The sequence below is a fragment of the Parambassis ranga genome, chromosome 1 (genome assembly GCF_900634625.1).
Source record: "Parambassis ranga chromosome 1, fParRan2.1, whole genome shotgun sequence".
Classification (NCBI taxonomy): domain Eukaryota; kingdom Metazoa; phylum Chordata; class Actinopteri; family Ambassidae; genus Parambassis; species Parambassis ranga.
In genome coordinates, this window is record NC_041022.1 from 9104904 (window position 1) to 9132193 (window position 27290).

General features: G+C 44.5%; 5 protein-coding genes and 1 long non-coding RNA gene across 9 annotated transcripts in view; 2 read left to right on the forward strand and 4 right to left on the reverse strand.

The window, feature by feature from the left end:
* Positions 1-34: 34 nt before the first annotated feature.
* On the reverse strand, positions 35-1429 carry tmem186 (transmembrane protein 186). The gene is made up of 2 exons (XM_028401529.1): positions 1320-1429; positions 35-747 (listed from the first exon to the last, which is right to left on the reverse strand). Exons 1-2 carry the CDS (start codon positions 1320-1322, stop codon positions 79-81), a joined length of 672 nt encoding a protein of 223 aa, XP_028257330.1. The 5' UTR covers positions 1323-1429; the 3' UTR covers positions 35-78.
* Positions 1430-1469: 40 nt separating this feature from the next.
* gde1 (glycerophosphodiester phosphodiesterase 1) lies at positions 1470-4648 on the forward strand. The gene is made up of 7 exons (XM_028401272.1): positions 1470-1492; positions 1884-2177; positions 2775-2950; positions 3043-3148; positions 3698-3790; positions 3912-4123; positions 4501-4648. Exons 2-7 carry the CDS (start codon positions 1908-1910, stop codon positions 4646-4648), a joined length of 1005 nt encoding a protein of 334 aa, XP_028257073.1. The 5' UTR covers positions 1470-1492; positions 1884-1907.
* Positions 4649-5294: 646 nt separating this feature from the next.
* LOC114433205 (uncharacterized) lies at positions 5295-7106 on the reverse strand. Its single transcript, XR_003670345.1, has 3 exons — positions 6940-7106; positions 6739-6866; positions 5295-5730 (listed from the first exon to the last, which is right to left on the reverse strand). It is a non-coding gene; the product is annotated as an uncharacterized LOC114433205 (long non-coding RNA).
* Positions 7107-7147: 41 nt separating this feature from the next.
* mcrip2 (MAPK regulated corepressor interacting protein 2) lies at positions 7148-12116 on the forward strand. Its single transcript, XM_028401573.1, has 5 exons — positions 7148-7669; positions 7816-7885; positions 8575-8708; positions 10885-10992; positions 11874-12116. The coding sequence occupies exons 1-5, from the start codon at positions 7615-7617 to the stop codon at positions 11942-11944; spliced, it is 438 nt and encodes a 145-aa protein (XP_028257374.1). The 5' UTR covers positions 7148-7614; the 3' UTR covers positions 11945-12116.
* A 357-nt stretch (positions 12117-12473) lies between these two features.
* On the reverse strand, positions 12474-21558 carry slx4 (SLX4 structure-specific endonuclease subunit homolog (S. cerevisiae)). 2 transcript variants are annotated; one of them, XM_028400746.1, is made up of 14 exons: positions 21371-21558; positions 20763-21265; positions 20467-20638; positions 20130-20345; positions 19792-20021; positions 19413-19702; positions 18840-19092; positions 18039-18238; positions 17720-17866; positions 17397-17566; positions 15059-17109; positions 14484-14583; positions 13988-14296; positions 12474-12934 (listed from the first exon to the last, which is right to left on the reverse strand). In XM_028400746.1, exons 2-14 carry the CDS (start codon positions 21199-21201, stop codon positions 12562-12564), a joined length of 4950 nt encoding a protein of 1649 aa, XP_028256547.1. In that variant the 5' UTR covers positions 21202-21265; positions 21371-21558; the 3' UTR covers positions 12474-12561. The 2 variants fall into 2 exon arrangements, with proteins under 2 accessions (XP_028256547.1, XP_028256556.1); XM_028400755.1 differs by having other exon boundaries at positions 20763-21280.
* Positions 21559-22489: 931 nt separating this feature from the next.
* Positions 22490-27290, reverse strand: part of crebbpa (CREB binding lysine acetyltransferase a) — a 34427-nt gene continuing 29626 nt past the window's right edge. For all 3 annotated transcript variants that reach the window (XM_028400696.1, XM_028400705.1, XM_028400689.1), the window contains 4 exons: positions 27013-27180; positions 26699-26860; positions 26279-26560; positions 22490-26110 (listed from right to left, as the gene is read on the reverse strand). In XM_028400696.1, the coding sequence (XP_028256497.1) occupies positions 23813-26110; positions 26279-26560; positions 26699-26860; positions 27013-27180 (2910 nt within the window). In that variant the 3' untranslated portion in view covers positions 22490-23812. The remainder of the gene's footprint in view (positions 26111-26278; positions 26561-26698; positions 26861-27012; positions 27181-27290) is intronic.

The following is a 27290-nucleotide window of genomic DNA, read 5'->3' on the forward strand; positions in this document are numbered from 1 at the left end:
GAATGTGTCAATAAACAATTTTATCAGCAACAGATCTCTTCACCCATATTTTAATCATTATACATGGACAACAATTAATTAGAATTTTAACTTTCCAAACACCTTCTCAAAGCCCTCTTTGTCCACCACTCGTCCATAATGTGTGGAGAAGTACAATGTCTCTGAGCTGCTGTATCTCTTCAGTTTCAATATTGTCTCACTTGCAGAGTCCCCTGTGTCGCTGGTGGTCATAACATCTGACACAGGCAGGTAGAAATCATGTCGTTTACCCCAAAACGTGAGGTGGGACACTTTGAGGGTGGTCTGGGTAGGGTCCAGGTACATCATCCCCACAACCCTTCTGAAAAAGTGACTGGCTGTGTACAGCATGACACCAGCAAACAGCGCTATCCCTGTTGAGTAACCGACAAGAAATAAAGAGCCGTCTCCCTGGAAGTAGAGGAAGTACACCGGGGGAAGGACAACCAAGGTAATTGCAGTTTGGAGTAGTTTGAGTCTGGAAATGGCTCTGAGGAGCCTAATGTGTGGTAAAGTGTAAATCATAGAGTATTTCTGTGTGGACAAGTCAGAGTACCTGACCACAGCTGAAACTCTGGGTACAAGGGGTTCATGGCAGCTCTGTGTGACTGGCATATGAGCTGATAAAGGAGGCTGTAAAGCACGAGTGGTTGGAGTTGCAAGAAGACATGATCCTCTGGTACAGGACAGGACGTGAGAGGTTAACCGGCGCAGAAGCACTGACCTGATCTGTAGAAAAGATGGAGAAAAAAAAATCAATGACTCTACTAAAGAAGATGTCACTCAACATCTGTGAAAATCAAAGTTTGACTTTTTTTTGACACTTTTTTCTGTTGTTCTGTAACGGTATCAGGAGACAATTGATAGCCTGTATAAAAAAATATGCATTAAAAATAATGTACTTAATTGAAAAAGTACATCAAAACAGGCAATTAAGAAAAAGAAACATTTGTTAAAACGGATTTAGAATCTGAACAGTTTATGATCACAAATATAAACTGAGCAAGAATGATGTAAGAATCCATTATCAGGTTGTATTACAGAGCAAAGTAATACATAAATGTAAGCCAGCTAATGGAGTTCAGTCCCCAAACAAGAAACTTACTTGCGAGTAGATACATTTTAAACAGCTGCCGCATACGTATGAAATAAATTAGGTTACATAGCACATCTCCTGACTGACCTGTCATTCAGCCACATGAGCTACCTACAGCTATTTAACAAATCAATGTTCACATGTTCCAGATAAACTGTACGGCAATGAAAACGAAATGAGAGTTTAATACCACAAAGAGACTCACCATGACCAGCGACAGGCTCAATAAAGAGAAGGAAGAAAATGCAGAAACAAGAATAAGAAGTAAACAAAATGCACTAGCTGTGAACTAGCTGATCTTGCTGTCAGCCAACAGGAAGTAGTCATAAAATGACCCGGATGTAATAACCGGCTTTGTTTGACTGCCCCCTGTCGGAGGTGGGAAATAATTATTAGGGCTTCGGTTATTATATCTAGATTTATACATTTTTAATCATTTTTGATGTAACACGTTTTATCTGCTAAAACGTGAAATAAAGTGCAGTTTTCATTTATGATACTGCTAAATGCTTTGCTATCTGCTAGCTACCTGCTAGCACTAGTAGCATTGTTGGCGTTTTGCTGTGCTTTACTTCCGTGTTGTTAGCTATGTGACAGCTCTGGAGTAAATGTCACAGTGTTTCCTTGAATATTATATAAACTAACGCGGAGCATGTCTTTATCTCAGATAAGGTGTTTGAAGAAAATAAACTTGGCCGGACTTGCACTCTGACAGGCTGCTGTGCGTTCTGCTACCGGGTGTTACGGTGCTTTGTGTTTTTGGATCCAGTCAGGCAGACCACAGAGGACGGCTATGCTGCAGCTGGGGGATGAAGTCACCATGTACTCGCTCGTCTTCGTAGTGGTCCTGCTGGGCACCCGGAGCCCTGTGTGGACAGCTGCCATCACCGCCTCCTTCTACCTCTTTCTAGCGGTGTTCCGGTTCCCCCAGGTACCGGCTAACAGAGTGCGGCAGGTGCTGCATCCAATCAGGGGGACCACGGGCTCCGGCAAGGTGTCGGTGGTCGCACACAGGGGCGGTGGGCACGACGCACCGGAGAACACGTTGGCAGCCATCCAGGAGGTGAGAAGTTTGAGGGCACTCGTATCCACAGATAGTTCTCCTCCCTGTCCTAGTCCCTCTGCTGTGATAGAGGACACATTGCGACTGGAGGCTGCGATATATGATATTTTCATACCTGATGAACACGATGTATCTAAAGCAGTGCATTCACACTAACCTTCACGAGCAGGACAGTGGCTGTAATTACACAACACATAGCAGCTGTACCATGCATGTGCGGATCAGGTCACCTAACACTCTGCATTACATTTGGAGGTGGTAGAATTACAGCCCATGCAAAAGTGTGTCCCACAAATTCAAAGGTCACCAAACGCAACTTCTAACTAATTCAACTGGAGCTAAAAAGTTACAGGTAGTAGCTGACAGACAATTTTTGCAATAAAGAGTTTCAAAGCAGATATTTATTTGACATTTCTGCACAGAAGTTATATTTTCCTCATAGCTCCAGGTAGTGATATACCTGAAGTGGGGTCATCTAACCAGTTTATTACACAGCTTTGCACATAAAATCCAGTCTGGTGACAGTGATAGATTTACTGGAAAAGAAGCCCACCTGGAAAAAAACAAACAGCTTTTTATTTCTCTTTTCTGCCTTAGGCCAGTAAGAACGGGGCAACTGGTGTGGAGTTGGATCTGGAGTTCTCTGCAGACGGTGTCCCAATACTGATGCATGATGAAACCGTGGACCGGACCACAAACGGGTCAGGGCCACTTAGCCAGATGAGACTGTCAGAGCTCCATAAACTGGATGCAGCCGCTAAACATCGACTCAGGTATGCCGATACCAGGTTAACTTTTCCCCTCTTTACCTGCTGTTGTAGTTATATTTTCTAACATTTTCCTCATGTGTTTCCTTTATCACCAGGGACAAGTTTGCTGGAGCTAAGATTCCAACTCTGGAGGAGGCGGTAGAAGAATGCATCAAACTGCAACTCACTATCTATTTCGATGTCAAAGGCCATCCCGATGAGGTGCAGACAGCAAAGCTAACAAACAGACTGGGTGATGTGCAATGTCTGATGATGTCAACAGTGTTGATTTAATTGATCTGTGTGCAACGCCACACGTAGAAAAGAACAAGACATTATGATTATTAGATAAGATTCAAACATTTTGCTCCGGTACAAAATGACCAACGATATGTCAGCAGAGGTTTGTTCTGTACTCTGGAACAAACCCAAAAAACACACATCGATACATGATTTCAGCTTTTTTTGTGACAGAAATCTCGCAACTCAGAGATGTAGTTAATTTCCACAGACTGATTTCTGCCTTTTCAGGCTTTGATTTGCAAAGCCACTTGATGAGTAGTTCCACACAGCAGAGTAAGGAATGCAGAGCTGCAGCAGTGGTTGTTATTTCAGGCAATGACATCCTTGATATGTGCACAGCTGCTTTTTACCACCAAGTGGTCAGAGGATAGGAACACTCACAAACAAAAACCCTCACTCACACACACACACACACACACACTGTAAACTGTCTACTGACCCACAGTAACCTTTCTTCTTCCCTCCCAGGCAGCTGCAGCTCTTAAAGACATGTATAAGAAACATCCAGTCCTCTACAACAGCAGCATTGTCTGCTCCTTTGAGCCCAAAGTCATCTACAGGGTAAGACTGTGATATCTACTGGCATCCCTTCACTACAAACTCCAGTATATATACACACACACACACATCTGCTGGCGTTGATGCTGTCCTACTTAATGTTGTCTTCTGGATCCTGGCCTAGATGAGACAGAGTGACCCGGATGTGGTCACAGCGTTGACCCACAGACCATGGAGCTTGAGTCGCTTCGGAGACGGTGCCCCACGCTTCCCATCGCTATGGAAACAGCACTGGATGATGCTAATGGACATCATATTAGACTGGGCGCACCATCATGTGTTGTGGAAGCTGTGTGGTGTCTCAGCCTTCCTAATACAGAAGAACTTTGTCTCACCGTGAGTATCTGCATCCATTCTTCCACTAATGCCTTTTTAGTCTATTTTATTACATCCTGAGTTGTTACAGTTTGCTTTCTTTGAAAGCGCTTATAACTTGGCACATGCTTGTAGGTGGCACCTCAGTTCAGATAACCAAGATAAGAGCACTGACATGCTATGAACTGCTATTGATGGGGTCAACAGAAAATTTGTAGTTGGCCTCCTTAAAAAAGGCCTAGAAATCTACCTAAATCAGTGCAGGCTATATTTAGAATGCTATCCAGAGCCTCTTCTGATGAGGAAATACAACTGTTATTTTGGTCTTTTCAAGCCAAAAGAACACACTTTAACATGCCTTCATCATGCTCATTTAAACACTCTGTCTCTACCTGCAGTGAATATGTGCAATTCTGGGCCCAGAGGGGGGTGGAGGTTGTGGCCTGGACCGTCAACACCAACGTGGAGAAAGAGTATTACCAGGAGCTGCTAAAGGTTAACTACATCACCGACAGCCTTGTGGAGGACTGTGAACCCCATTACTGAAAAACACACACACCCAATGCAGTGTGTTCACCTACAACTCATCTACATTAAAAACATCGGAGAAAGGAACTTTTTTTCTGCAGGTCTTGGTGTGTGGACATTTCAAGGGGTAACGTTCAGAATGGGGGTTTAAATCACTGAATCACCTTAAAATATGATGCACAGAGATGCATATCTTTATAGACATTTTGATAAATTGCATGTTTAATAGACAAATTCATCATCTCAGGACTACAGTAATTTTTCAGGTGTTTGTCTTCTTAATTGTTTTCAACCTTTAACATATTGTTTGTTTTTTTGTTTGCTTTTTTTTCTCAAAATGAGTTATTATTCTAACAAAAAACACCTACAGAGTTAACACAACTACATATATATGTTCAAAACTAATACCCATATTAATGTAAATACAAATATTTCAAATTACACTTGTATCTGTAGAGCAGACACCAAGTGAACTGTGTTGTAAATGTTATGGTGACATTTAGCCACTGTTTTAATTATAGTGGGTTTCCTATTACTAGTAACACAACACATAACAACATATATATATATATATATATATATATATATATATATATATATATATATATATATATATATATATATATATATATATATATATATATATATAGGGATAAGGGAATATATTACTTTGAACTGCATTGGTGCTGAATATCAAATATGTTACCTTAATAAACAGAAAAAGACCTTTTTCACTGCTGACGTTTTGCTTGAGAAAGTAAAATTTGTAAACCAACACTAAAACATTATTAACATAATGCGAACAAAATGTCAAATAACTATGTTTTATATACTGCAGCTAGGTAGTGCCAGCCTAGGAGAAGCAGTACCACTTTGTACCACAATATGGGGCAGTAATACCTTTTAAAATGTCTCAGGTCAGTGGCTGCGTCCTACAAAGGTGGTGCCGGGGGTGGTGTTGGTGCTCTAAATCAGAATTCCTTTGAATTGGCTGAGCTGCGAAACGTCTTCAAGAAAACTCTACAAGTCCAGACGCCTTGCTTTTTCTCTATGTATGATGACCTGGATGACTGAGAATCTTCATCAACAGTATTTGTGTCCTTGAAAAGTGAGATAAACGTTCACACACATATTAAACACAATAATATAAAGAGTTAATGCTGATATTATTCCAGATGCTGAAAAGTACAGTCACAGGCAGTCATGGGGTTAAAAGTGATAAATTATCTGTCTGTAGTTTGGCAGCAGCCTGTGTGTAGTTTGGACTGTTGATGATTAGCCTCTTGGCCTGCAACCTCAGGTGACTGACCTAGATAGTACAGATGAATGAGGTACGAGGAGGGGGAGGTGGATATCACCTCGGATAAGCCTGTCTGAGCTGCTCCTTGTCCTGGCTGATCTTCAGTTGCTTGACCGCAGATGCATGTAGGTAATTTTCACCTGAGCTAACCCTGTAGGGAATCTGATCAGAGGATGGAAAGGCCCGCATGCTCACATGTCATCAGGCCATGGAAACATCAGTTAAACTGCACGTTTGTATGTTTAATAAACATTTATTTCCTCCGCGCTCTCCTTGATTTCTTCATTACTGTCAACAAGCTTATCTCAGCGTCGCCGTGAGGTAGGTGAAAGGTGAGCGAGATGCCCCGCCCACAAATAACCCGTCTGAGGGGCGTTCTGTGACGTCACAGAAGAGGGTTGCCCAGACGTAAACAGAAACAACGCGAGCGGAAGCGCGTGGTCTTTGACTTCAAAATAAAAGCTGCAACAAGTAGGTCATGAAAATGAGTTCATCAAAAGTCTGTGAATATCCAGAATTTAGAATTGCATTTCATTTGTAGTGAAATACTAAATTTATAAAAACAAATAATTAGATTCAGAATTTCTGTGTAACTCAGTTTGGCATCTGTAAATTTCTTTAGCTCTGTAGGTAAGAGTCTGAACATTTCAACATACATAAGATTCAATTCAAATCTTTTAATAAAGTGCAAAATATAACAACTGAAACAGAATGCATGCCGCATGCATGCATATTTATACTACCAAAACATGGTTATGTTGTAAGCATATAAATGACTTATTCTGGTTTAAGAAGCTTATACACAAACCTGAGTGTTTGAACATCCATCCATCCATCTATCATTTGAACCCGCCTTGTCCTGGAGTGCAGGGTCACGGGGAGCTGGATCCTACCCTGATATCTACGGGTGAGAGGCGGGGGACACCCTTGACGAGTCTGTTAGAAATATACATATAAAAATAACACACTTTGCATGTTCATTGTAAATATGACTAAATGCCTTTTTTACCTCTTGCTGTAACACTGGATTATTCTTTTTATTCTCATGCTTTTAGTGGTGTTTGAAGATTTACAGGAACTTCAGAATGGAGAGTCTGAATGGGGAATTTTATTGTGAAAATATTAACCGGAAGTCCCGCTCTTCACTCTGACGGACTTGACGGCGGCTAAGCATGCCGGTAGCTTTCCGTCCTGGTGAAAATAAAGTGTGCGCTGTGTCCTTGTGCTCCGTCAGTGTGCGGAGACTTCCAGCGCATTAGCGGCGCAGACAGAACACCGTGCCCGGCCCGGAGTGTTGCGCTTTTCCCTGACTGTCAAGAAGAGCCGCCCCCCCTCACCTTTCTTCCTCCTCCTCCTCCTCCTGTGAATGATCCCCAGCATGTGGAATCGCGTTCTCCTTGAATGACCTCTTGCTTGCGACTAAGCGGACGTCGGTGCATCGCAGCTGGACACCTGCTGGTCTGGATCCGCAGCGGGGAGCGTGTTAATAACCTGCGGACAAGTCAGAGCGAGTCTCCCGCAGGCTTCAGGCCGACTCCGGAGCAGCTGACCCGGGCTACCAACCGAGAGACACGCTGCGTTTCTGTGTGTTTGTGGTCACCGTGGCTGCGTCAAGACGAGCAGACGGTCAATGTTTGATCCTGACTATTAGACACCGCACACAGAAACTATTGCGGTTACTCACATGATGTACACAATCACCAGAGGTCCCAGCAAACTTGTTACACAACGGAGGACAGGTGAGTTACCCCGTGAAGCCTGATGCAATGTAACGTCACACATCCACATCCATGAAGGGAACGAATTCTCTCCAGATTATAAAAGCTGAACTGTGCAGACTAAAGAGGCTTAATCCAGATTTTTGTTCTTTCTTTTCTTTTCTCAGGTCCCACGCAGCAGATCGAGAGCAAATTCAGCGACGTGAAACTGAAGCCGACGTCTTGGCTCACGTCAAAGTAAGTCACGTTGTTCTGCGTGGATTTTGTTGTGGGATCATTTATTCGTGCTGCTGTTTGAGGCGCGTGGGCCCAAAATACTTTGCACGTGCGCTGTGAGTGCGATCATGTAACAACCTCTCTCTCACTTGCATCCATTATCGGACACAACTTTTTTTTTCTTCTTTTTCTTCTCGCGACTTTTGACAGTTTCTCGTTGTCTCGCCGGTTAGTTGCGGCTCAGATCCCTGACGCAGGTGTGTTCACGGCCCGAGACCGTGACACCTGTTCCCCCCACCTGTTCTCCACTCACTGACTATCCAAAGCAGCGCAGGAGGCCCGTGTTTACTTCAGGCGCTGCGCGGAAAACTAAGCGTCGGTTAAAGTTGCAAAAAGATAGAGAACAGTTTAAGTATCATTTCATCTGTAAACGCAAGGCCGTTATTTTAGACTTAATATGTAATGATATTATGTGGTTGCAAAAGTGCGACCAGTGTTTGTTCATTAACTTTGTGCAAAACCAGGAACGAGACTACAGGGCCAACTAATCCACAGCAAAGCCAGTTCACATCCCTGCATGCCCATTAAGATTAACATTTGAAGTGTTGGTGCCCCCTAAACTAAGGCTTCAGAACTGTAATGTCCCACCTTCTCCACCTTTACTGTGTTAACTGAACCTCTGCTTTGTGGTGTGTGTGTGTCCTCTTCAGCTCTCCACCTCCAAAGATCGTCTTCAACCGCCTGAACGGGAAGCGCTACCACAGCACAGCCACACAGAAGGCCCAGAGCCCAGCGGAGGGTTTCACTCCTGCACATGAGGAAAACGTCAGATTTGTGTATGAAGGTGAGGGTCACAGGATCAATAGATGGGTGTGATGATGGGCGAGAAGCTGATGGAGGTATTTATCTCAAGGTTAAAAGGTCAGGGGTGCAGGCTGTGGGATGTTGTGGTGGGTCGGGTTTTCTCCAACATATTTCCTGCTTCTTTAGTCTATTCTGCACACATCCATGTCTATGACATGTCCATTCAGAGCCACTAGACTCCATTGACTCAGAGCAAGGTAGCTGCAGGTCTGCCACTCTGGTGCTTAAAAATGTTCATTCAGTTCCAAACTAATATGTTAAAGGTAGGGTAGGAGATTTTGAAAACTCAACGAGAGCCAGATTTTGAAAGTAAACACACGGCCCTTTCTCTTGGAGCTCACCCCGAAGCCACGCCTCCCAACCAGTCTGTGACTTCGGCCATCATGCACGTACCTGTCTGGTGCGCGCAGAGCAGGAAGAGAGTGACAACCAGCCAATACTACGCGCAGGTGCGCCTCGTAGGATTGGCTGATGTTTTTAGTGTTTTATAGCTTCCACAGATGATTAATATTCTTCGTTTTAAAGTGAAACTACCGAACTAATTGGTTGCTATCGGATTGTAAAGAGAAGTTACACTAATTTAACAAAAAGTGCATCAGAATGAAATCTCCTACCCTACCTTTACCACAACACAATCACACAACATGACAGACTGACTGAGGCAGTGAGGGATCAGCAGCTCCCTGTTCTGCAGTTACTACAATTATAGTTTTTCTCTCTCGAGTCTGGGGGCTTTAACGAGTCACATCAAATTCAGAAAAATAAAATAATGATGTAAAGTGACGAAATAGGCGAATCTGTACTTTTACTTAAATCTTAATTTTTCCTCATACTTCTACTTTTATACATTTCCTCTGAGCTGCATCGTTACTCGGCACACAGACCGATGATGGCTCAGTTTGTTCCTCTTCATCCTGTGTGCTCCTATAAACTCTCTGAGTTAGCTCGGTTAATTAGCAATGCTAGCAGTGCTGTTTAAATGCCATATTGTTAATTTATATGATAAATATTTAGAGGATGGATTGTTAATGTAGCAATAAGGAAGTACTTGAACTTGAATCCACAGTGTCTGCTGGCTATTTGACTGTAGTGACTGTTATTAGTTCAAGGAATTTTTTTTAGGTTAAACCAATGACTGTTCTGTTGATCCACTCCCTGAGAACCCATCTCTGTAGCATTAAGTTGCCACCACCAGTGACACATTGTAGCAGAGCCTCCATTTACAAGTACAGTATCACTACCAGACCAGTACGTCTCTGCAGCTACAGACTACAAGCAGGTGTGGTGGAGCTGGTTTTTCATTGGATAACCAAGCTGCCATTCAATTTGCTCCCGCCCTATCTGTCTGTTTGCTGCAACCACAGAACCACTGAACTACACAGACAGAAGTTTGGACTGCTGTCTTTATTACATACACAACATATTGAAACGTCATACTCGTACTTTTACTTTCAATACTTAAGTACAAAAAAATACTGAATACTTCTGTCTTTGTTATCATAGTGAAGATTTTTTACAGACGGCGTCTGATGCTGTGCAGAAGACATTTCAGACACTTGGCTGAACAAATGACACAGATTGGACCACCGCAGGAGGTTCACAGAAAAGTCCTGAACATCCACCCTGTCTTGATGTTTACCCAGCAGCCTTGGTGCTGACCGGTACTTTCATGCCCCGATGGAAATGAATGACTGCATATCTGTGTTGATCTTGGGCTGTTGCCAGTAAAGACGGCCCCTTTTGTGAGCGGGCAGTGAGGAGAGCTTTGCTTCTCCTGCCTGCTCGCACCTACAACACAAACCTCCATCACACTCTGCCAGGTTCTTTTAAGACAGAAAATCTGATGAGTTAATCACAAGCATGTTCTTTGTATGTTACATCCTTACATTAGTACAAACACTCTACAGAGACAAACCTTGAGACTATGCAGGGAAAACCTTCACCTGCAGCTGATAAGCTGAGCCCGGTCCTTTCCACAAGGCTGCCGTCCCACATGTGCACCTCATTTTTAACACTTTACTAGAACTGGACACTGCAGTACAGATCTGGCCTCCATAAGATCTGCCCTCTGTGAGTGATGTTGGAGGCCGGAGGTGTAGAAAATGTTCTTTATGTTCGGCACCTGTTTCAGTTAAACTGGTTTGTTGTGTTTACAGTATGGCAGGAGGTGGAGCAGAAGCTGGAGGACAGAAACAGCGGGGAGTCAGCTGACAGCCAAGGGCCCGTTCAGTACACTGAGAAGACCCCCAGTGCTGCGATGAAGAGTAAGTACCCACCCCTCCTCCTCTCTCCATTCAAGACAGGAAAGTAAATCCGCCCTCTTTAGATCTAATCTCACCATGTAGGTTCTGACACATAAACCTGTTCCTGCTTTAGTAACCTGCTGAACTTTAAACCAGTAATCTCAACATGTAGTTATTATTAAGTTCTTAAACCTCATAGAAGAACTGAATAACAGTTTTTATCTCTTTAACCACCATCACTGCTGCCAGTGTGTGTCTGTGACTCTGCTTTATCTTTAGCCAGTGCTTTAATTTTTAACTCTTCTTTGGTTTATAAGAACCAGATAAACCAGGCATGTCTTTGGTCACACATCATGCCGGTCTGCACAGAGTTCAGTTGAGATTCTCTAAAGGGTAATCTGCCAGATTATTTTAATTTTGTTGGGTTAGTTTGGGACTTTAACAGCTGTTAAATCACAGCTTTTTATTATAGTGCAGTTTAATTGACTATCCACTCCATGCTAAAACATTAGCATCATAAATGGCCTGCATTTATTTAGCACTTTCACCCTTTCATCCACACAGTTAATTGTTCATCTAGTGAGATTAACTTTGGGTTGAATGTCTGGGCCCAAAAACACATTGGCATGCAGCTGGGGTTTGAACCAACTACTTTATGTTTATTCGACATTATTTAGTAGTAGGAAAGTCCTTCATTCATTGTCATGTTTAAATAATAACAATAAGATATACTAGGCAAATAAAATTTTTGTCTATGGACACCTGAGAGCTTGTTTCTGCCATGCAACCCTCACAGGTGTAAACAGTACATTTATTCATTTATGTGACAAGATAACTAATAGAAACAAGATGAGTCAATCTTAGACCACAGTTTAAACTTTAATCTGTTCTTTTGTGTGCAGACTTCGTTCCCATTGACCTGGAGGAGTGGTGGGCTCAGCGCTTTCTCGCCAACATTGCCAACTTGTCATGAACGGATGAGGCTTTGAGCCAGGACAGGAAGCACTGCTTTCACACTTCCAGCTGTGAATCATCAGGTGGAAAAGAGGCGAGGCCGTCTCCAGGATCTGCAGTGATGTGCGTTGTTTGGAATCTGATTTGATGCCCTGTGCTTCAGGCTGCTGTAGAGAAATCTGCGTGCACCAAAAAAAAAAAAATAACGGCAACCTGACTGTGAACTGCGACAGCATTGATGATGATGTGCTTCTCTAAAGGACCTGTGCCTCTACTTGAACGACATATCAGATAGAAGCTGTGAGATTTTTCTTGTTGGGGAACCTGTCTCCTTTCTCGGGTGTGCTCAGCTCGATGTGTGTCTTGGCTGATGTTTGGATATAAAGCTACTAAAAAGTAAAATGTTTTTTTCAAAAGCTTTACGTGTGCTGGAATTTTTTTGCAGCTGTTTAAATCCATATTCCATTAGCAATATTTCTTTTTATTTTCACAGTGGAAAGCAATAATGCAACATCAGAAACATTTCAAATACATTATGGTTGTCAGTAAAACAGTGAAGTTTGTCATAATTTAATTCTTTTAGCACATATATAAACTCTGCTGCTTCTCCATTTAAAAAAAACAAACTGAACCAATTCAAACCATGGCTGTAATCACTTTCTTTCTGCTCACTCCTGCTTTTGCCACCTTGCTCGTCTTCTTGCCTCGCCTGCGGCTGGGTGCCAAGTGGCCCGGCTTGGCTGTGGTGAAGGTGATGCACCGAGAATCCAGGTAGTCCACCAGCTTGGCTGCACCTAGGCGGATTCCAGCTGACTTGAGTCGCTCCTGCAGCTGGGACAGGACCAGAGGCTGGTACTGGAGGATCTGATTGTACAGCCCGGGGTCGGACAGGATGAAGGATTGCACTGCCTGGAGGCGATCCTGGAGGCGGGATGCTGCCTGGGAGGAGGAGATGCCACCATCGCTGTCTGAGTCTCCATCAGATGAGATGCATATCTCTGGGTTAGACCTGGTGAGAAGGATATTAATAATGTATTTAAAGGACAATTCACAGCTATAGTAGTCATATTGCTGTATGTATGGGACATCATGCATTATAGCTTATTAGCCTAAAAATGAATCAATCTTAGAAATTAATCAAAAAATGTAAGAACAGGGAGATGAATGATTAGGGCTCTCTCTTCGTGCATGTGCACATAATTGATATGCTATCTGTCGGGCTTGAATTAATTTTGCATTTTTCCACCTGTGCAACCTTTCAAAGATCAGGCATTACTGGTAACATCTTCCCAACCCTCCTTGTCTCTTCCCTGCTGCAGGACTGCAGTCATCCCATCTACTCTTTGAAGAGACACGGTCATGCTGTCTACACAAATGGTGCATGACTATGCCAAAATGTACAGTAAAGCGTGCAGAATCTCCAGGGTGCATTGAGATGTTACCACAGTGCTGTAGTTGACACATTTCATGGTCATCTTCTCTCAAAAAGCACAGTTCTTACCCGACTTTCAGAACTTTTAACTCTAATAGTTTTCTTCCGTATAAACATCTTCACATCATCTGTGCTGCTCTGCACTGTGTGTGCAGGAGTATGTTTCAACATACAACTAAGGCACACTCAAAGAAGACATGGACACACACAGGGAAGGGAGAGGAGAGGACAGAGGAATGACAGCAAATGTCTCTTACAATGATGAAATGTAACAAGAATATATTTCTAAAGGAACATACTGTGCCAGTGGCCTCCAATTTATATTATTATTTATGAAAAAAACATGGTCCTTTGCTTTTATTATAGAAGTCTATGAGGCCCTAGCAAATAATAATTGCCCACCCCTGAATATACAAATTAAATTGAACTGAACTGATATACATGTAATTATTACTGAACATAAATTTCTGATGTATGTTTTAACCCCTAAATGTAATGGGTAAACCAGTTAGGTCATGTTTCAGTCCTAAATTTAGTTCCAGCCACTTGGGGGACACAAGAAGTGAGCTGAGCTGAGCTGAGTTCAAACATTCTACCACATTCAACCTCTCAGTCTGACATGAAAAGTACCGTTCAGATTCTTCACTGGCAGCCGTTGAAGAGGTGTTAGAGCCCTGTGAGGCAGACAGCGGCGGCCCTTCCTCCTCCTCTGCTCTGCTATGTTTCACTGGGGACACAGCTGCAGGTACTCTAGGTTCTTTAAACTTCACAGTCTGGGTGCAGGAGACGGGCCTGCTGGGAGGAGGTTTCACCTGAGCTGAGGGCCTTGAAGAGGCCGTCTCATCCTCTGAGTCAGAACCGACCAGCTGGTGTGTGTACTGATGGATCTCCTTCAGTTTAAGGATCATCTGGCGCTTCGGTAAAGGCCGAACACCAAACCTGTGCAGGAGTAGGAGGTTAAAGGCATTGATGATGGACAGAGATGAACAGATGGACAGGAGGAAATCAGCCTCAGCCAGAGAACAGAGCCAGACAGACTAAGTAAGTTGACAGTGACACTAGGGAAGGTAATCGGATTGATTCCACATTTAATCACCTCGATGAGAAGGAGAGTGAACTGACTGACCTGTTGAGTTTGTTCTTGAGGTCCGGTGTGTCCATGTCAGAGTAATGGGGCATGGGAGTGATGGGCACCATGGTGCGTCGCCTTTTATTGTGCGATTGTGCTGATGAGACACAAACAAGAAGACAAAGTTTAAGCCTGTGGCATGACCTGAAAAACAAACAAATATTACTTCTATGTCCCAGAAATAGAGATAACTGACAATAATGACCAGTGTGTAAGAACTAGAAACTTAAATGTAAATGTAGGATTTAGTGCCATCTAGTGGTGAGGTGTCAGACTGCAACCAACTAGGCATGCTTCCTTTGCTCTCCTCTGAATGGTTACCTCTTCAACATAAAAACATAAGGCCATCTTTCATTTTTGGCCACTGTAGAAACATGTTATTGGATCTCAGACACACTCCACACGTGAGTCAATATAACCAAATATTAATGATCAATATTATATTACTGTAAACTTGATTTTTGTGTTCTTTTTTTTTTTTAAATCACATTCACTAGCATGAATGTGAAAAATGAATGAAAAATCAACCTCCACAATTTCATAATTACTGTGGTTCACGTAGCTCTACTTACCTGGGGTTCTGAGCTTGGCCGATGGGTTCACCCTCTGAGAGAGAGGTAGGGCCTCCTCCTCTTCTTCCTCTTCCCAGCTGTCCCATATTTTGGAGTCCAGTAGGCCGTTGTCAATCTCTGGTGTGGTGTTGGGCTCAGGTGGTGACTGTGGACTGTGACCTTTAGCTGGAGAAGGAGTAGTCAGATCACCATGGCTGTTTAACGTCCTTACATGAGAGGCAGGAGGAGATGTTGTTTGTTGTCCTGGACTGCGACTGTCTTCTAGCCTTAAACTGAAGTGGCCTGGACCAGCCTCCACACAAGCATCAAGACCCCATGAGTCGTTGAATGCTATGGGAGGCTCGTCCATGAAACTCTGGTGGAAACTGGATACTTCTTCCTGCTCTCCTTCGTTGGCCACACTTGTACTACTGAAATGCGTCTCAGTTTTTCCTATTGGACAATTGCTGGACTCAAACTGTCGACTCTGGCTGGAGGACTTGCTGTGTCTTTTTGAACTTTGAAGATCACTGTGAGAGGAAGAACAGGGTGGGTCTGAAGGGTCAGACAGAGGGGAGAGATGAAAGCTGCCAAGCTCAGTCTTTTCCAGGCTTTCTGAGGACGCTCTATCTGTTCTTTGACTTGCTGATGTCTGCTTGTCGGGGTCATTGGGGAGCAGGGACACAGCAAGAGAGGCACTGTGGCTGTGAAGCTCTGTATTCATGGGAGTGCTGCTGTAAGGAAGGAGAGGGGCATCCTGCTTTGAGGCACGTTGGAGGGAATGACAGTGAAATGACCGTGAGAGGCGTGAGAGGTTAGATTGGGATGAAGGATGTGCCAAAGCTTCTCTTTCCTTACTCGCATCATTGCTGCTGCTGGAGCTGCAGAGTAGCATCCTGCCCAGCTTCAGACTGGAGGCACTGTGGACAGAACCTGTGGATGGACTAATGGAGGTGTGAAGCATGTTCCCAGGGGATGCAGGTGGAGAGGAGTCAGCTCTGGGGAACAGCTGTACCCTGCAAATGCTACTTTTGGTCTGAGTGGAGCAGGATCTGCTGTTGGATCCTTCAGGCTGGACTGGTGTGGACGGGATCAGCCAGGAAACCTCTGGAGAACAGTCCAGAGCATCACCAGGACTTGATTCCAAACATGTAGACACTTTATTCTCTAAAGGTGGTTTATTTGGTGTTGGGTCCTGCTTGGAATTGACCACAGCGACATCCACCTCCATCTCCTCACTCGAGTCGGACAAAACTATGAGCTCAGGTTCCTTTTTTTTCTGAGGTGACCCAGGAGAAAGAAGATGAGAGATACTACGAGGACCTTGGCTTTCTCGCTTCAAAGATAAGTGCTCATCAACAGCATCTTCTCCCTTGCCATCCTGTTCATCCAGTCCACCAGGAGACAGACCTGCAACAGGCAGGTTGGATGGACTGGGTGGAGGGCTGAGTGTAAGGTCATCCACTACACTTGCGGAGGACTGAAGCAGAGTTCTACCAGACACCTGAGATGATGGTTTATGAGGAGACTGGTTCCTGGACTGAGGAATCTTTGGTGGACCAACGGTAGAGGCTGAGTGGGAGGGATCTCCATCCTCGTAGATCCCCCATGAGTCTGAAAAGAGGCGGCTGTAGCTGCGATCCAGGCGTGAATGTGACTCCAAGTTTGGCTGCTGATTTTTCTCACTTGTGGGCTCTTTAAGTTTTGTGAACACTGCTTCTCCATCTTCCTCTTCCTCCTCATCTTCCTCAGTGTCTTTCTCCTCCTGTTTTCTCTGTGTGGCAGCAAACTCGTAGATCTCTTCCAGCTCCTCCTCGTTCACCTGTTCATCATGAAGCTCTCTGTCTCTTGACATGACCTCATCGGATTGATGATCCTCCTCCAGATGTCTCTCTTCATCCCTCTCCACACTATCATCATTTTCATCCTCTTCATTCCACATGGAGTTGAGGAGCTGCATGAAGGCCTGGTCTGTTTGGTTGTTGACATCCTCAGCCTCATTTCCCAGTGATCCCGCTGCTCCCTCCTCTTGCTGGAGATGACAAAGCTTCTGTAGCTCCTGCAGGTCAAACCTTAAATACAGAGAGAGACACTTTGGAGCTACAGAATCTTAAATCTTAAAACCGGCAGGTTTTATTGTCAATATCACAATATTCTTTTTAGCTGTGAAGGCAGGCAGAATTGTCAGACCCATTTTCAGATAGTCATGTAATGTATTATTTGTGATGCATAGTAAAACAGGAAATAAAGAAATAAATGTGGACATAAAATGTAAACTGTATATAAATGCACGAATTAGAGTGATCAGGCTTCTAGTTAATTCTAAAAATGCTTTCAAAATCCTTTACTATTAACTTACCTTGATGCCAGCTCCAGCACATGAGGCTGCTGTGATGTCGGGATGGAGCAGCGGGCTGTGTAGAGGTACTGCAGCAGAGAGAACACCGCCTGGCCTGGGACATCATTCAGTAACACCCTCTGAGCTGCTGGCATGCCTTCTTCCTGCACCCTAAAACCACTTTCATGCACCTGTGAGAAGAGAGAATGTTTAGGTAGGTGGTAACATCCATGTGAATGTCAGGACCCAAGATTTCCCAGAAGAGCAGTGCACCTAAAACAAGTGTCCAGTATTATGTGATCCCACAGATTTACCATAGCATAAAAAGGTAATAATTGTTTTACCATCTCAGCCAGCAGGGGGCAGCGAGCATACACCATGAAGGAATGTGCAAAGTAGACTTCTCCGCTGTCCACCTGGAACTGCAAATCACTGAGCTGAGGGTTGTTCACCATACTGCTCAGGTCTGACGCTAGCCCGCACAGCGCCACCTGCAGAGGGAACACCAGTACAACACACAGAGGTTAGCACACTGGAGAATACACACACAGTGCGCAGACATAGATTTACCGGGGTGTAATGTGCCGTAGGTAAATGAAATGACAAATGATGGGAAATACATGATTTAAAACTAAGTCACTATGTCATTATGAGTTATATTACTGATTGGTGGCTGCCTCCATCTTTATCTGTTCTCTCCTGATCAGGCATCTTCTTCACTTGGCTGAGGTTGTCCTCCGAGTGTGTGTGGGCTGTTTCTGGCAAGAAGCCGCTGATGCAGAGGTTGGCTGGTTCTTCCGACTCGTCCTGGATGAAGCCACTCAAATGAAGGTTTGCAGAAACATTGGCATTGATCTGCTTGTCTGCGAAAACAGAGATAATTAGGTTCAAATTTGAAGACCAGGAAAGCTGCTCTATTGTATTATAGATAGGGTTTTATGTAGGAGAATGTATGTTAATAATTACGTAGAGAAGACATTTCACTGCTCATCCAAGCATCCAAGCTGCTTGGATGAGCAGCGAAACGTCTTCAAGAAAACTCTACAAGTCCAGACGCCTTGCTTCAATCTTCTTTACGTATTATGACCTGGATGACTGAGAATCTTCATCAACATATGTAAATAATGTAAGAATTTAAATTCATATTTTATATTAATTTAATACAGCACCACTGTTCTCCTGAACATAAAACATACTCTCTTATAATAACTGACAATGTGAACCCTTTGATTCATATTAATAATAATAATGACAAACTTTTTTATAATATATAATGACAAGCTCTTTTTAGGACACTCAAAGACGCTTTACAGATGCATTATTCATTCACACCACATTCATGCATAGTAGCAGTGGTAAACTACAGATATAGCCACAGCTCCCCAGGGGGAGACCGACAGACAACCCTGCTCTACCACTGAGCCACTGCTGCTTGATTTTAAAGAAGAAGTCTGTGTGTTTTACCTTTGGCAGTGTATCCATACTGTGTGAGAGTCATGCCTTCTTCAGCCAGCTCAATCAGGTCTTGTAAGGCCTGGCTGCTCACTGGGAGCTGTCCTGTCCCAGGGGTGGAGGGAGCTGGGGAGCAGGAGGCCATCTGTGAGGAGGATGGTGGGTTGGATGAGACGGCCATGACTCCTGTGACAGGAGTTCCTCCTCCTTCTTCAGCCACAGGTTGGATAGAAGTCTTACCGGAGCTGAATGAGGCTGCATCAGTCTATAAGTGGTGAAGAACAGTGCTAACGTAAATGAGCTGTAATATCTTAAAAATCCCTCTAAATATAGAGAAACTAGTTTTTGTTTAATTGCATTATTTTGTATCAGTATTAAAGTCAATAACATATTAACAACAACAACTGTTAATTCTGATCCTAAAACTAACATCTGGGTCCACAGCTGTGACTGGCAAATAACAAAACACAGCATCTAGAGCATAACTGCTCTTTGTCCCAAGTGGTTTCATATGTTTATTCCCCAGTTCAGACATCAAATAAATAATTTAAAAAAGGACATAAATGTCTGTCTGGTCTCCCTCACCGTCACTGGGACAAAGAACTCTCTGAGCTCAGGAGCGTAGAAATCAGACAGACAGGTGGAGCCTCTGTCCAGCAGTGTGCTTTTCTGCCAGAGGGGGGCAGCACCGCTCCAGCCTGGCAGTGTGCTGGGGCACAGTGTTGGGGTTGGAGGAGAGGGGGGCCGGTTGTGCAGGAAAGCTGAAACACGTTCCTGCAGCCTGGTCAGTGCAGTGGCAGTGTCCTGAACAAGGAGCAGCGGAGGAGACCGGGGTATGGCACCTTTTTTTCTTTTTCCACGCACCCTTGCTACACCTAGAGAGGGGAGGGTATACTTGTCTGACTTAATATTTCACTTAAATTAAACTGCTAGACTAAAGTGAGTAACTACAGATGTTACACACCTGTGTCTGGTCTCATGGAGACGAGAGAGGCAGCGGTCTCTGTTTGTAGCTGTCTCTCTGCCTCCTCCTCTTCTCTCCGCTGCGCTCTCTCCTGTTCCAGCAGGGAGGAGGACAGGGCTAGAGCCACCATGGTCTCTTCATCCATGGGTTGAGTCTTCTTTCTAGGTTTCTTCTTTGCTGCAAGGCCAGGCTTGGACGTGCCTTTCCTTTTGGTACCCGTAGGCTGTACTCTGAATGGAAAAAAAAGTATTTTAATAGTCACTGATCACTGAAACCTAAGAGATAACAGAATTATGGAGCTTCTTTGAGACTTGTCAGATGTTCCAAGACTGACTTACAGTGTGTTAGCAGTGGTGGTAGTCTGGCTCTCCTCAGCCTGCCTGTGCAGAGCCTGCATCAACTCAGCCGGGGCGACACCCATGTCCGATGCACAGCGCTTCAGGTGGGCTGAGCGACCCTTCTTGGACTTGAACTTCTTGCCACAGATGGGACAGTCGGGAATGCCGGAAGCTGGGGGAGGGGCTGGAGTGCTGTCTTCACTCTCATCTAAGCACCTGCAAAGAAGGATAACAGAAAAATGTAATTTCACATCTGATCACCAGTGTTGATGGCAGGGTCATTCTAGAGGTTTGTAGTAAACGTTCTTCATCACAGCTCTTTTTCTAGTGATCAAACCTGTTGAGGTGCTGTGTGCGCCCATTAGGTGACACATGTGATAAATCTCTCTGGCATATCTGGCAGAAGAAAAGGCCTCTATCCTCCAAGTCTGCTGTCTGGGCATCTGCTGCCTCTTTGTCCATCTCCTCCTGCAGCCGCAAGGCCAAAGCTTCATCACTGTCTGGGGTCTCTGGGTGGAGATCAGAGAAAAAGGAGCAAAGAATAGGTGTTATCTCAATCATAACATGCAAGAAAAAGACAGCAGGTCTTTTTTCCCACATCCAATCTGTGCATAGACCATCATATAATCTCACCTTGTCTCTGCTGCTGGTTGGAAGTACTGACGTTCTCATGGTCAGTTTGCTGGATACCATCACTGTGCACCATCTTCTGTGGAATGGCTCTCTTGAACTGTTGCATTTTAAGAAGGACTTTGTCCTTTGCTCTTGTACCACCGTCAGTTATTGGTCCTGCTGCTGCTGCTGTACAGGGCGCATCTGATGACCCAGCATCTCCCGAGACATGTCTAGACCCGCCATCATCACACTGCTCGGCTCCCGCACTAACCGACTGAGTCCCAGTCTGCTTTGACACAGAATTACCATCTTTTTTACTATTTTTCCTTCTCTTATCTCCTTCACTTCCTTGGCTGGTGGTCTGATGATCTGCTTTCTTTGCCTCGCCGGGTTTCTTCCGAACTCGTTTTAGCAGCTTGGAGCAGAGATCTACAAAATCCAAGTCAGAGTCGTCCATGGTGGTGTACCGTGTTTCACATTAAAGGACTCTTGCCAGCATGACCGCAGCGGTTACGACGAGCCTGCAAGGACAAAGTCTAGAAATAGCAAACATCAAGTACAATATGTAATTCTGTGCAGTTGGCCAGAAAGCTTACGCTCATGCTAACACTTTATTTGTATCTTACCCAGGTTAGACGAATTAACTCTTTTTTTAACTCGACTACTCATCGCTGCAGACGTCTGTCACGTTGATTATGTCTGCATATGTTCCTATAACTATATAAAAAGCATTATACATTAAACATTCGACTATTAAAACATCTAAAGCACCCCGTTAGGTTTGTTTTCATTTCCAAACTGCTTGCTTAACCGCTTCATGTCGAACTTCCGGTCATGTGACAATAGGTCATCGAATGAATGGGCGCTTGCTAGATCACGTGATAGACACCCATTGCTTTGGATGGAGAAACAGTCGTGACTATCTTCAGCATAGCAGTGGCTCAAATTTCAATATTTTGGCATCTGATTTAAAAAAAAGCTTCTATTTTACTGTAACTACAACCATATTAGGAAGATTAAAAAAACAATCCACGACTAAAGGCACTTTTAGGTGTCACTGAAATCCAGTGAGGACTGGTTGTAGAATGCATCTATATTTAAAATAAAAATACCTTTACAAAGGTCATGATTGAAATTAACCTGGTATATGTTGCATCATATCTTTTGCAAATTATTTGTAAAATTGTTTTAGTACGGCATATTTATACTACTACTACTACTACTACTACTTAATATTTATATCCATATTAAACAAATGAGGTGAGGATGGGATCATGCCACTTTAAAAGATTTCACTTGTGACTTAAATGTGGCTAAATGTTTAATTTCATGTATTATACAGGTATCTATTTGTAGAAATAGGAATTGTATCTCTCCATTAGGCACCTATTCTTGCTTGACTCGGTTTTCTGTCTTCACTTGAAACTCTAGCAGAACTCACTAAGTCATTAATGCTTTAAAGTAAGTGAACTTCCTCTATTTACAGAACCTAAAATGTTCCCCTAATTTTTACATGCATTTACATGTTCCTATTAATACCTTCAACCCTGATCGCGGTCTCACTAGGGAATAATGCTGTGTTCAAAAGAAGCAAATGTTATTTAAAGTTGATGTTCAAACATGGACTCAAGTTGAACTAAAACATGGCTTTGCCCATCATAACCTCATCCAACCAATATTAGTGCTATAACAGATGATAAAACGCCACTGAGTTGAAGCAAATAAACACACATCAACAGGAGGAGTGATGCCTCATTTTTTAGTCAGAGTACTGGAGTTCTTCTGTTGCACACAGTTTATTTAACAATATGGTATATAAGTAAGAAATGAGTCTTTTACCAGTTTATACAGTGATTTCATTCTCTTCCTTATATTTATAGTATTTTGCTTAATAAATTGATTTACAATAGGAGAAAAAGTAAATCCCCCCCAATTCAAGTTTTTTTTTGTTTTTTGTGAGAGGAATGAGGGTTGATGTCATTTAGTTTTTTCCCTCAAGGTGCATCTCAAATGTGCCCTTCATCCCTAGATAGCACACAGCTTAGTGTAAAATTTAGAGGACTGGGCATCATCGGAGATGTTGCCTACAAACAACCGGTGATCATTCCACCTCAGCTTAGGGGGCTGGTCTCTTTCTCACACTCTCTTTACACTTTACAACATCTGTATGACAAAAAGTATGACAAATTCTTTTTTAATGTCAAAGCAACAACTTTCTACACCTGCAAGACATATTTTCAAAATTCCAGGCCACTGAGACGTAGGTTGCAGTCCTTGTTTTATGTTGGTGGAACCATTCAAAGTTGTGTTTCTCTTTAGTGACTGTGAGGGTTTTTTGTGTCAGTGTCTTCATGTGTGCCTGCATACATAACCTGCTGCAGGCCATTTCCTACTTTTATACAACTGAGTGCTCTTCATACACACAAAAAAGGAAGGGAGCGGTCTATGTCCCTGAACGCATCGTCTTGCAGTAATGATACAACACTAGATTACAAATGCCAGGAATGACAGCTTGAGAAAAGAACGAAAACCTGGCCCAATTCCCAGACAAAATATTTTACAGTTTCAACACAAAAATGCTTTAAGTTTTTTTTCCGAAGTTACAAAATAAAAAGATATGAATAATATAATGCAATTGTACATTTTCTTTTAAAAAAAGAAATGAGAAGGCATGAAACCATACCAAAAACAAACCAAAAATAAATTGAGTACTGAACACATTTGGTCTCAACCAAAAAATATATTCTTTGTGATCTAAATTTCATTTAAGAAGCAACTTGCAAATCCCTCAACATCTCAAGGAAGAAATACCCCACTTGGGTTTAGGAAACAATTACATTCCCTAGAAGTGTTGACTTTTTGTTATCCTTTCTAGACCAAATTTTATTTTTTTCCTTTATGCAACAGTTGAAACTTTTTACACGTCAGTACAAAAAAAAACGTTCTCAATCTTAGAAAGAACAGAGCCCTCTAAAAGAATACAGTCTGAGAGGGAGGAAACAAGAGGGGGAGTGGGAGGATGGGTCCCTGGGAGTGAGGATGTGTTCGTTTACTTCCCAGCAGAAATGCTACAATCCCTCCACAAACTTCTCCAGAGTGTCTCCTGTTGCATCTCCCACCATCCCCAAGTCACTGCTCAACCCTCCTCTGTTGGGCGTGTTAAGCTGCGGTAGCATGGCGCTTTGTTCTGGTGTCCCCAAATGTCCCTGCTCCATGGACTGCAGTGGGCCTAGCCCTGGGTGGGGGGAACTTGAGTGTGGAGGTGGGTGCTGAGGCGAGGGCTGGGGTTGGTTCTGGACCTGTGGTGAGGGGCTGGAATGTGGTGGCTGTTGGGGCTGCTGCTGCGATGGCGGACAAGGGGACTGAACTGGTGCAGGGGAGCGGACCTGGTTGCTTAGGGCGTTTGCTAATACCGGCTGGCCGGTTAGGTGGGCTCCACCCTGAGGCTGGCCAGCCAAGAGGTGGGTCTGGGGACTCATGGGGCTTGGCTGAGCAGGGGAACCCATCTGCTGCTTGAGGACGGCCTGCTGCTGCTGGGGGAGTTGTTGCTGCTGTTGCTGTTGTTGAAGCAATCGCTGATGCAGCAAGTTCTGGGCGGAGTCCATCCCCATGCCAGGCTGGGCCATCTGGGCCATCGGTGGGAGCTGACCCATGGGTCCCCCAGCTGCTCCTGCACCTGCCTGCATGGCTATTTGCTGCTGCTGCTGTTGTTGCATGCGAAGCTGGGAGTATGTGGTTGCTGTACCCTGCGTCTGAGCAGGAAACTGGCCAGGATGGCCCTGAGACATCACTCCCTGTGGTTGTTGTTGCTGTTGTTGCTGCTGCTGCTGTTGTTGTTGTTGTTGTCGTAAGAGCTGCCGACGGTACATCTCCTGGATTTGCGGGTTTGTGTTGTGTGCTGCATTCATCAGCTGCCCTTGAGGCCCTAATTGCGCCATGCCCTGCACAGGAGGCTGCTGGGGCTGGTGTGGAGGCATCCCTGGCCTCTGTACTGCTCCTCCTGGCATAGCCATGGCTTGCATTGTTGGCATGCCAGGCTGCTGTGGCTGACCTGCTTGCTGCTGCTGCTGTTGTTGTTGTTGCTGTGGCTGGTTGGCATGATACTTGGCTGTTCGCTGTTTGATGAAAGCAGCCATTAGCTGAGGATTTGATTTGAGGATGTTGAGGACTTGCTGCTGCTGCTGGGGTGAGCTGGGAGACTTGAGGGTGCGAAGAAGGTCTTGTAGGGCATTGGGGGGTATAGCACCAGGTCTCTGGGGCGTCTGTGGTCGAGCACCAGTTTGCTGTGGTATCAGCATCCTCTGGTTCGGCTGTGGTTGTTGCCCTGGGGGCATCACGGGTCGTTGCATGGCCAGAGTTTGTTGTGGCGCCTGGCCTGGGACAAGGCCTGGTTGTTGATTTTGAGCTGTCGGCATGGGCCCTGCAGGTCCAGGCCACTGTCCTGGTGCCATGCCAGGCTGCATGACCGGTGGACCACGGGGCCCTGGTACCATCTGCATGGGTGGCTGCAACGGTCCAGTCATGCGCTGCTGTTGCTGCTGGGAAATGGGCAAGCCATTTATATTGACCCGGTAGTTCTGCTGGTTCTGTTGGGCCTGTGCCATCATCTCAATATGCCGTGCCATCTTGACTGCAGCAAGCGGAGGCTGTTGCTGAAGCTGCTGCGGAGGCTGGGGTTGCTGTGGGAGAGGGGACTGCTGCTGGTGTAGAGGCGAGGCCTGGGGCCCTGGCTTGCCTTGGGACACTGGTGCTTGAGGCTGTCCAGGGCGAGGCGCGTTAGGGAAAGATGGGGACATGACACCTGCTGTATTGGGGGTCTGCGGCTGCTGGGGTGTTTGGGGAGTGTTGGGCTGGGCATGGGACGTGGGAGTGCTGGGGGCAGCTGATGCTGGTGGGGACGGTAGTGGCATGGTTCTGCCTTGCATTGTGGCCATTCTTCTCCTCATCAATTGGGCCTGCTGGAGCCTGTGCTGCAGCTGCTGCTGATGAAGCTTTTGTTTGATGTTCAGGCAGAACGGGACAGGACACTTGTTCTCCTGACAGTACTTTGCGTGGTAACAACATAAAGCAATAAGCTGCTTGCATACTGGGCAGCCACCGTTGGTTTTGCGCTTGCAACCCTTGGTGTGCTGCACCACTCGTTTCATCTTCTGGCAGGAGGGTAGAGAGCAGTTCGCATTGCGACACTGACAAGCATGGACCAGGGACTGAATGCATCGTTGAATACTCAAACGCCGGCTCTCCTGTGGGCTCTTGGATGCTTCTCCACTCTGGCTGTTGTTGTCGTCATCCAGGCCAAGACCCCACTTCACCATTGGGTGCTCGTGGCCCTTCGTGTTGTGGCAATTAATGCAGAGATCAAAGTCCTGGAGAAAAAAGCAAAAAGGTGGCACATAAATCACCAGGAGTAGAACCAAGGCTCATCAACATTTCTATTAAGGTTAATGTATTTGATGTAGTCCGTGCATTGATTTTTAAATTTATTCTAGACAAAATAAGAAACTCCAGTGTAAAACAGGAAAATAGAATATTACCTCGCACACAGTGCAGTGCCAGCGAGTCTCCACATGGTGCTTGCACTCATTGCAAGTATAGACAAAGCGATCCTGTCCCTGGTTGTGCAGCTCAACCAGCATGCACATGGTGCTCCACTTGCACCTCCGGAGGGAGCTGAACTCCCAGTGCTTGTCCCTTGCAAGGGTCAAGAAGGCATCACGACCATCCATTAGGTCACAGGAGAGCAGGGGGTCAGGGTCAACAATGGGCGGCAGGGTGTTCACCATGGGTCCGGAGTGAAGATGGATCACAAAGAACACCTTCAGCAGAGAAGGACATGAAAATAATTAGCAAAAAAAACATTCTTATTTTAAGTTATTTCCCTTTAAAAACAGACAAACATCCATGAAATGTTGATTCAAGGTCACTTAACATTTTATTGAAAAAACAAATCTGACCTCTTTGTGCTTCTCCATGGTGGCATATAACTTTTGAGACAGATCATTTGCTACATTCGGCATCCCAGGCTTCTTTTTATTGGCTCGGCTCACACTGCTCTTGTTTTTGTTGGTCTTTTTGTTGTTCTTCTTCTTAGCGTTTTTGCTGTCACCCGGTGTACCCTGTGGCATACACAATAACATGTTAAAGAAAATATCTTCAATTTATTTATTTTATTTTATTTTTAAATAGTGTCACTGTCTCTTGAGAACAAATACCAAAATCATTTTATATCTGCTCTACATCATCAAACCATGATCCAAAATGTGCACACCTCTGGAGTTTCAGAGGCAGCCGTGTTCTCCTCCTTCTTTCTTTCCTCTTCCTCCTGCTCCAGCTCCTTGATGCTCTCTTCCAGCACATTCGGCCAGAAGTCGCCTTCAAAATATGGCAGCTCATTGGCGCTGGTCAGTCTGTCCTCCGTTGCCTGTTTAAAGATGTCCTGGAAGAAAGATGGACAACGGAAAAATGAAGCCAGCAGTGAAGAAAATTATGTTTAGACTACTAATTAACATTCCAACCAGTAAAATGACAAGAAAACCACCAACCCAA

Bases quoted from the DNA above. Each gene is read 5' to 3' on its own strand.
- gde1 (XM_028401272.1), top strand. From the start codon at position 1,908: ATGCTGCAGCTGGGGGATGAAGTCACCATGTACTCGCTCGTCTTCGTA. The intron at 2,178-2,774 runs GTGAGAAGTTTG...TTTCTGCCTTAG, and splicing joins CGTTGGCAGCCATCCAGGAG to GCCAGTAAGAACGGGGCAAC. The intron at 4,124-4,500 runs GTGAGTATCTGC...CTCTACCTGCAG, and splicing joins CAGAAGAACTTTGTCTCACC to TGAATATGTGCAATTCTGGG.
- mcrip2 (XM_028401573.1), top strand. From the start codon at position 7,615: ATGATGTACACAATCACCAGAGGTCCCAGCAAACTTGTTACACAACGG. The intron at 7,886-8,574 runs GTAAGTCACGTT...TGTCCTCTTCAG, and splicing joins ACGTCTTGGCTCACGTCAAA to CTCTCCACCTCCAAAGATCG. The intron at 8,709-10,884 runs GTGAGGGTCACA...TTGTGTTTACAG, and splicing joins CGTCAGATTTGTGTATGAAG to TATGGCAGGAGGTGGAGCAG.
- slx4 (XM_028400746.1), bottom strand. From the start codon at position 21,201: ATGGACGACTCTGACTTGGATTTTGTAGATCTCTGCTCCAAGCTGCTA. The intron at 20,022-20,129 runs GTAAGTCAGTCT...TTTTCCATTCAG, and splicing joins ACCACCACTGCTAACACACT to AGTACAGCCTACGGGTACCA. The intron at 18,239-18,839 runs GTAAAACACACA...CTGTTTTCGCAG, and splicing joins GTATGGATACACTGCCAAAG to ACAAGCAGATCAATGCCAAT.